Source organism: Lytechinus pictus, chromosome 5 (assembly GCF_037042905.1).
Source record: "Lytechinus pictus isolate F3 Inbred chromosome 5, Lp3.0, whole genome shotgun sequence".
Taxonomy (NCBI): Eukaryota; Metazoa; Echinodermata; class Echinoidea; order Temnopleuroida; family Toxopneustidae; genus Lytechinus; species Lytechinus pictus.
In genome coordinates this window covers 44,848,214-44,857,486 of record NC_087249.1, presented here as the reverse complement: position 1 = coordinate 44,857,486, position 9,273 = coordinate 44,848,214, and the positions used below count along the sequence as shown (strand labels likewise).

Genomic DNA, 9,273 nt, shown 5'->3' with positions numbered 1-9,273 from the left:
TCACTCTAGGCTAGGTTAGTAGTTGGCATATATTTTCGTGATTTGAGCCTGTATAGTGTGGGGATTGCAGAAATAATTTTCATTTTTCAAAGATAAATTTACTTGCGGGTTAAAACCCGACGGGTCAGCGGGTCCCGCTTGCAAATTATTGGATTATACGGGACGGTACGGTTCGGGTTTTCACTTGCGGGTTACAACATTACCCTTAATGACCTCTGACCTTGATCATGTGACATCAATCTCTAAGATGTTCAGTAATTCTTGATAACCACTATGTCCAAGTTTCATGAACTAGGCCCATATACATTCTAAGTTATGACATTTCAAAAACTTATTCTTCGGTTAAGAATTGATGTTGACGACGCAGTCAGAAAAGCGGCGCCTATATAGTCTCGCTCTGCTATGCAGGCGAGACAAAAACCTTCCCCCAAAAGTTGCCAAATTTTCACATTTCACATCTTTACATCCATAAAATACCCATCTATTTTACATATGGCCCTGAAATCACTTTTAGTTCGAAAATATCAAGAAAGTGCTGAATATTCCCTTCTTTATTGACTGCCAATAATGTCACACTAGGACTACCTACACGAAAATCTACATGTGGGACTACATTATTGTGGTCCCACATGTGCAAGGGATTTGTTCTTAAGGTTCAAATTTCAAAAGTTGATATTTTTTCATTTTTTTTTAGGTTTGAAAAGTGAAAATTTTGATATGAATAAAGAAACAGAATGGCTTTATACATGTAATCCTAACCAGATTTTTTTTTTCACAGGCACTCCTGTCCTGGCAAAATCAAACCAGGTCAGGATAGGAACGGTAGAGAATCAGTGTCAAACTGTATTGACTGCACTGACTATGCACTACATGTAGTTCAAAGGTTATACACTGTACAGTAATCCAACAATTTATCAACACCATATTTGGCTTTGTGACAATTGCATTATTATCAATGGTTCCACTATGGAAATTAGCAAAGGCTCCTATCAAGAATGACCTTTGTATTCTTGGATCAGATACACATACCCTTTTAATATTGTATTAACCCATATGCAGTTTGTGTACAGAGAAGAGTGTGAGTCTCCAGTACAGCTGTGGTACTTTCTCTCTCTCTCTCTCCCTTCCTCCTTACTTCTGCTGCAATTGGTGGACAGTGACATCATGCCTCCTCAAGTACAATTCATTTTAACTTTCTACAATGAGGCGAACGTGCCAATGAAGATATAGTACATGTATGTCTTTGCAATTTAATCTGATGCGACAGAATTGCCCTGCAGGCCTAAAACAGGCGCAACAAACCTGCTTGCCCGCTGAACCAGGACAACTATAAAAAAATCTGGGCAAGCATTAATAGTTGAAAATCATGCGTATTATGTGCAGTCAGTCACACAAAGGAATGTCAGGAAATAATTTTCCTGGTATCGCATCGCAATTTGCTCCATATTTTTGAAAGACTGCTATGCATATAAAATCTTTTGCATAGCATATTTTTACATAGGACTGACATTACTTTAATAGTTGAGAGCTTTTCTCTCATGACCAAAAATGCTATTCAAATTTGGAAAGCAAAATTATTCCCTGAATGTACCGTAAGTCATTCAATGACCTGTTTACAATAATATAACCTTGTTCATGTTACTTGCTACTCCTTGGCTTTTATTTTCATTTTCAACCCAAACGATATGTCTATGAATTTTGAACTTGTCCCCCTTCTGTGTGAAATCACATATTTATCTGAATTCCAATCACGGTCTGAATTTGAAATTTCAAGGAGAAACTCCTACTTGTATTGTGGGAATTTGTCATGTTTTTTTCAGGAAATGGTCTCTGCTTTAAAGATGATTACGATACTCCTATCCTACCTGAAAATTTGAAATACATTATGACACATTGTTGAGACTGAAAATTTGTAAATTGCCAATTCCTCTACTGCCAACACGTCCACTCCCCACATGGTCTACCTTCAAATAGTCTAATCTCTAATGCCATTCCGTCCATCAACACTTTGTCTAACAGCCATTTGGTCCAATAACCATTTAGTCCATCATCACTTTGTATAATTACCGGTTCATCTCTGACCATTTGGTCTCGTACAACTTTAACCAGTTGGTCTAATATCCATTTCATTTTCATTCATTTCGCCCAATTAACACTTTGTCCAATTAGACCAAATGGCATACGGACTGACTGGTTATTGGACCAACTGGTTATGGGATGAAATGGTGAGTGGACAAAATGGAAATTAGACCATGTGGATGGTGGACGAACTGATGATAGACCAAATGATAGTAGACGAGTAGGCACTTGGACGAATTGGCAGTAGACCAATTGAAAATAAACCAAACCTGTATTTCCATGTAGAATGCATGTGATTCACATCGTAACACATTTAATTTCTGATCAAAGTAATTTAAAAATCTTACAATGTAGGCCTACAATGGAAACGATATTGGGTGCACGACAGAGAAGACCAAGAGAATGATATCCTAGACAGAGACTGGGCCTGACTGAGACACTTGTGCCCAGAATCATCCAAAACCAATGTGAGACACAAGCCACACACACCACTTGACGTCTGGAGAAAGACCTCAAGGCCCGTATTCTGAAGTCTGGTTTAACTTACACCATGGTCTCTGTGCTAAAATTATGGGAATCCAAAAGTGTCAAAATTTTTATTATTAAAGTTGGATGTTTCTTATGTTTACTGTGCTCTTTCCTGATTCATCGATGGTGAAGACAATCATCTATTTATACTTCCTAGACAATTATAAATGATTTGAGAGCCAAATGAGCTGAAATATGATATCTCTACCGTTAGTGATTTATGTAACAATTGGCTATCCATACTTAAACCACAACTTTAAACCTGACTTCAGAATACGGGCCAGAGTCCAACGTTAATGTGCATCATGTACTACTAGCAAGATTCTAAGTAATGTTGGGGCCCGGAAGGAAAACCCGGCTTGAACCCGGACCAGAAGGTTTATAAAAAAAATTCCGGGTCCTGGATCGGCCCAGAACTCGGAGCCACCACACAACACTACCACTGCAGCCCCTATAAAAGCCTGGCCTCGCTAGGTGCACGCTAGGCCTGAGTGCAATTTCCTACCAGCGATGTCAGCGAACTGATTTCACCTAAATTTTTGTCCGAATCAATTCACAAATAACGATCTTAACCGTAGTTTCAACCTTTCATTGAGCATCAGGAACAGCTTTATTTCGGCTTCGATCTTGATTTCCTTGTTCAAAATCTCAGATTTAGGGTCTCACTCCGCCGTATATTCTTTTGGATATGTGCTGAAATCAGCGATTATAACTGGCAAACACGAAGTCAACAGTGTTGCTGCCCTCTTTGGTGAAAATTTGACTAAGAATTCAAACACGTGAATGAAGCTAAAATAAGGTCATTTCCGATGCTCAATGGGGTTAAAATGTTAAGGATCGATTAATTAAGTTAGATTATTTGGGAGTAAATATGAGCTCAGTTTAGGCGTGGAGGTAAATAGTTACATTACCTCGCTATTTGTTATTTTTCCAAGACTTATTACAGCTTTCGATCTCTGCTGTTTTAGCTCTCAACCCGGCAGAAATCCCCCCAACTCGCCAGGTTCCGAGTTCCAGCCCGGCCCGACTCCCAGCATTAATTCCTCCAATCACTGTGACAGTTTCTTCTAAACTGCGATCTGATGACTAGAACATATATTTAGCTTTAAAAAAGTAACTCTATCCCTCAAAATACTTACAAGGAAATGAGCTCATACTTGTATCATGGTAGTGATATTTTTAGCTTTCAAATGACAAGGTAAATTTTTAACCAAGTCCATCCAAACAATATTATATTGAATATTGATTTGAACAAAGTAAGAAAAATCAGTACATTACTGATGAGTGATGATACATCTATGTAAATTGAGAAAGTTATAGCATTCTCTCATCTCCTCTGGCAGGAGGAGGACATTTTTAATCTCTTGGTCTTTTTCAGTGACCAGAAAGTCTATTTTTTTCTTCTTTGAAAAGATTAACAAGTGGAATGCCTCTGGCCGTCTCACCTGCATCACGCGATTCAATATAGCAGCAGTGCTGATTTTGAAAACTACTATAACTCGCACAAGATGTTCAGTGATACTTGGTTACTCTTATTTCCACGTTTTATGAACTAGACCAATACACTTATAGAGATATGATGGCAATTCAACAAATACCCCCAACGTGGCCAAAGTTCTTTGACCTTACATGACCTTTGACCTTGATCATGTGACCTGAAACTCGCACAGGATGTTCAGTGATACTTGATTACTATTATGTCCAAGTTTTATGAACTAGACCAACACACTTTCAAATTTATGGCTGTAATTCAACAAATACCCCAATTTGGCCAAAGTTCATTGACCCTAAATGACCTTTGACCTTGATCATATGACCTGAAACTTGCACAGGATGTTCAGTAATACTTGATTACTATTATGTCCAAGTTTCATGAATCAGATCCATAAACTTTCAAAGTTATGATGGTAATTCAACAGATACCCCCAATTCGGCCAAAGTTCATTGACCCTAAATGACCTTTGACCTTGGTCATGTGATGTGAAACTCATGCAGGATGTTCAGTGATACTTGATTAACCTTATGTATAAGTTTCATGAACTAGGTCCATATATTTTCTAAGTTATGATGACATTTCAAAAACTTAACCTTAGGTTAAGATTTTGATGTTGATTCCCCCAACATGGTCTAAGTTCATTGACCCTAAATGACCTTTGACCTTGGTCATGTGACATGAAACTCAGGCAGGATGTTCAGTAATACTTGATTAACCTTATGGCCAAGTTTCATGAACTAGGTCCATATACTTTCTAAGTTATGCTGTCATTTCAAAAACTTAACCTCAGGTTAAGATTTGGTGTTGACGCCGCCGTCGCCGCCGCCGCCGCCGCCGCCGCCGCCGCCGTCGCCGTCGGAAAAGCGGCGCCTATAGTCTCACTCTGCTATGCAGGTGAGACAAAAATGACATGAAAATGTAATCAATGCCCTTCAAATTTGCAGAACATGAATAATCTTCAACATTCTAAACATATGCATCTGTATCCTTCTGACCAAACAAGAGCTCTGTGAGGCAAGACATTGTTGGTATTTAAACAATGGACCATCCCTCTGATTTCTTGTCTCGTCAGATCACCCTTGGAAAAAATTATTTTTACACAGAACTTACCTGCAGCGCTGACGGCTGACGGGACAGGATCCGCAGCATCTTCTGTTTCATTACCATTAGCCATCGGAGGCACCACTGGGGGTACAACTGAGTTTATTGGCGCTTTGGTCCAAGCATTTACTTTAGGGGGTGGAGCAGGAGTGGTTTCAACCACGCGTTTCTTGGCTGCCTCCTTCTTGTTCTCTTCCAAATCCTTGGAATCTTTCGTGGAAGTCTTCTCTGCCTTTGGACTCTTTGCACTTTTCTCACGTGGCCCATTAAACTGTCTTGAGTTAGTCCTACCTCCCCCTGGCTTTGAAGCCTGGTGAGATTTAGTGTTGTGGGATGCTTGTCTTTGAGAGGGGTTTTGTGGTTGCTTTGAAGCAGCAAGTGTTGCCGCGGCTGCTGCGGGGGTGGGTGATGTTACATTGTTTGGCACTACAGCAGGAGGGGGTGGTGCTTGCTTGTTCCTATGCCAGGCATTCACCTTTGGAGGCGGTGCTGGCACAAATTTCTTCTTCTCTTCATTCTTTTCAGAATTCTTCCCTTCACCTTTATCCTCGTCATTTCCATCTTGCGAGGCTGGAGCAGAAGGGTTCACATTCTCTTTCGATTCTGAAGAGTCCTGCTGCTCAGAGACTTGATGGTTCTCATTCGGGAGCATGTCCTGTGCAACTTTCTCTGGTGGTCCCAACACAGCGCTGCTGTAGCTCGGCTGTTTAGCCACTTCAGCAGCCATGCCTAACACTGTGTTGTACCACTCTGAAATTCTCTGGAATCCTTATAGCGTTAAGATACTTTTTTTCAATTTTTTAAAGCAATTGTGTCTACTCTGATAAAGTGGGTTTCTTCATGCTTGTTGAAAAGCCATCTTATCCTGTCAAACTGTCTCACAAACTGCCTCAAGGTTGCAATATCTTCTTGGAACAGATGGCAGTACAACTGTAGAATCTGCAGAAAGGGGAAGAATAGTGAAGATGTGTTTAAAGGACAATTCAAACAATAAAAACATAAGAATATAGTGACTGAGGGATATCATTGATTCTCTCATTTGCATGTGACTAAATTGTGCATGATGAAATTTTCAGCATTAGAGTTAAGACTACGACTACATGTACGCTTGTCTGATTTTTCTTTATTGATTAAATCAACATTTTTCTGAGGTGGACTTGACCTTTAAAAGATATTAATGTAGGTGGAATAAACCTGTTGTTATTCAATTGATAATAAAAATGTGAACAAATTATTTCACAAATAAATTAAATAATCCTGCACTCATGTGTGGCAGTCCGCAGTTATCTTGGTTATGATTAAAGGACAAGTCCACCTCAACAAATAGTTGATTTGAATAAAAAGAGAAAAATCAAACAAGCATAACACTGAAAAATTTCTCAAAATCAGATGTACAATGTAAGATAAGAAAATTACGACATTTTAATGATTTGCTTAATTTCACAAAGCAGTTATATGCACATCCTGGTCGAGATGCAAATGAGGAGACTGATTGTATTTTATTGTATGAAATATTACAATTTTCTCCTCATTGTCAAGTGAAACGATTCATTCCTCCCTGAACATGTGGAATTAGCATTGTTTAAGATGGTTAAGTCAAGTTTGTCCTCATTGTCAATTTGTAAAAAATGAAATATTGTATGTAATTCAAACAATAAAAAACAAAATAAGTAGATCTAGTGAGGGACATCATTGAATGTCTCACTTGCATGTCACCGAGTTGTGCATATCGTTATGTTTTGTGAAAAATAAGCGAAATTTAAAAATGTCATAACTTTCTTATTTTACATTGGATTTATATGAAATTTTCAGCATTATGCTAGTTTGATTTTTCTCCATTTATTCAAATCAACATTTTTCTAGTGTGGACTTGACCTTTAATTTAAGTAATGTTTCCAAAATCAACATATTGATATTAGGACGATCGAGACTGGGGTAGAAGGAGAGAACTTTTCGTTTTTTTGAGGTTCCAGTTTGTGCCCAGATGTCAGGAAACTGCCACTCGTTAAACCTTCATCAATATAATCATGGTAAGTGCATAATTTCTGTTTTCACAATTCATTTGGAGAAATATTTAGACCATAAATCACCCTAGTCCTGTGAGTATGGTAAAATACACTGTAATCCCCTGGGCTCCCTGGGTTAAGTGGGTATGTGCCGCGGAAGGGACCCCCATTTTTACACTCAAATTTCCGTTCCAAGGCATAGCATTTTTGTCTTATTGAGAAAAAGAACAAAGAAAGCCGCTCCAAAGCATACCATTTTCTTCTTATCGAGAAAAAAGAAGAAAGAAATCCGCTCCAAAGCTTCGCATATTTTCCATTACGCCGTTCCGGTCGCAATTTTGGTGAAAAGCGGCCGCAGAGTGCTGTCTGACCATCGCCTCTGCGCTAGCGCGCCCGGCAGTCGTGCCGCCGGGCTAGCTGCATGCACGTTCCATAGGGATGCATACGCACTCACACACAGGCGACCCGTTATTCCAAGGACCCCCGTTTTCACAAACATTTGTAGTTCCGAAGCCGATGACCCTCCTTTTTACAATAAGCCCGCTCCGAGGCCCCCGTTTTTTTTCTCGCCCGCGGCACATACCTACTACTTTTTTGGTCGAGTGCCCCCCCCCCCCATGAGAAACTATGATGTTTTATGGATACAATGATGTATAAGTCACTGTTTTTTCCCTTTTTAAGTTTATTTTTCCCCGTTTTGGTGCATTTCAGGCCAATAAGGAATAATCATTATTTTGGTACAGTTTTTTTTATATTTTTTTAATAAAATAAAGACAAAAATCAATGAGCCCCGTCAGGGAGATTTTGCATTGTTAACCCCCTAATGATGGCTGCACGATAGCGAGCCGTCTGTGTACGAGGAGAAATAAAATAAAAATTAAAAATGTTTAAAAACTCCTCGAAACAGACAGCTGCCAGCTAGGCCTATCTAATAATAATCTAGCACTACAATTTACAAATAGCCAGGAATCAGACTTCACTTGAACTTGTCTTCACTCGAGACTCGAACATGAACATACATCATGTTACCATTACCATTTCACAAAAAGCTTGCAGCTCACTCCCTGCTAGCTCCACTTTTCAACATGAGCATGACATTGACAAAACAACATCATGCCATGCCACGGCCATTCACTACGAAAACCTCGTTATCAACCATATGATTCATGTTCGATGTCGCGCACATGCATGCACACTGCACAATTGCAATGCAGTCTGCATGCATACACCGACCAAATGCGTATACAACACACTACACACACACACACGAGGGACAGTCATTGGGCGATGACAATGTGAAATATGCAGTTAGAAAATCTTTATTTCACTACTATTTTTATAGATATGCACATGGGTAATGATTGAAAATGAATATTTAAACAGTCCATTACCAATATTTATCGATATGATGTCATGAAATTGAAAAATTAAGAACAAACTCGATAAAATTAACATGACCATTCTTTTTTTTTCTGGCTCGCAAGCCACGACACTCGACAGGTAACGTAAGATTTGTACGTGTCCTTACCGTTCTCCTTTTCGGCCTAATGGCACTTTTCAGCTCCGATATTCTCCTCAAAGATAGTGCAATAAACGATCAGTTTATCTGAAAACTTTCGTTTCATTTATATCCACGGGAGTAAGGGGCTGTTGTCTCCGATCTGCAATATTTATTACGGCAATTTCATAAATTCCGTTCGTATCGCACTCAAAACCGTGCACATGTCGCCATTCTACGAAAAGAGGGTACCTTGATGTACGCGCATGCGCGGCCCGAACGATATGGATCGATCGAGCCCACATGTGACGTCAAATTGGTATCAGTTTGCAATGTGATTTTTCTTGAACATTGTAGGCCTCGGGTAGTCATGCAGGCGCGAAGCGCAAGCTTCAAGTTGAATGGGGGGGGGGGTAACCTAAAAACTGGCCATTCTAAGCACCTTCTAAAATATGAACAAGATGAGTAATTAACTAAACAATATGCAAAGAGCTGAAAACATTTGATACACGGTGTGTATACCTACGAGCTGACCAGAAAAGGGGACAGATCAAAGATTGTTTATC

The 9,273-nt window shown here is 39.4% G+C and overlaps 1 protein-coding gene across 1 annotated transcript; it reads right to left on the bottom strand.

Moving 5' to 3' along the window:
* Window positions 1–692: 692 nt before the first annotated feature.
* Window positions 693–8,969, bottom strand: LOC129261369 (la-related protein 1-like). Its single transcript, XM_064099073.1, has 2 exons — window positions 8,738–8,969; window positions 693–6,142 (listed from the first exon to the last, which is right to left on the bottom strand). The coding sequence occupies exon 2, from the start codon at window positions 5,928–5,930 to the stop codon at window positions 5,061–5,063; it is 870 nt and encodes a 289-aa protein (XP_063955143.1). The 5' UTR covers window positions 5,931–6,142; window positions 8,738–8,969; the 3' UTR covers window positions 693–5,060.
* Between the last annotated feature and the right edge of the window lie 304 nt (window positions 8,970–9,273).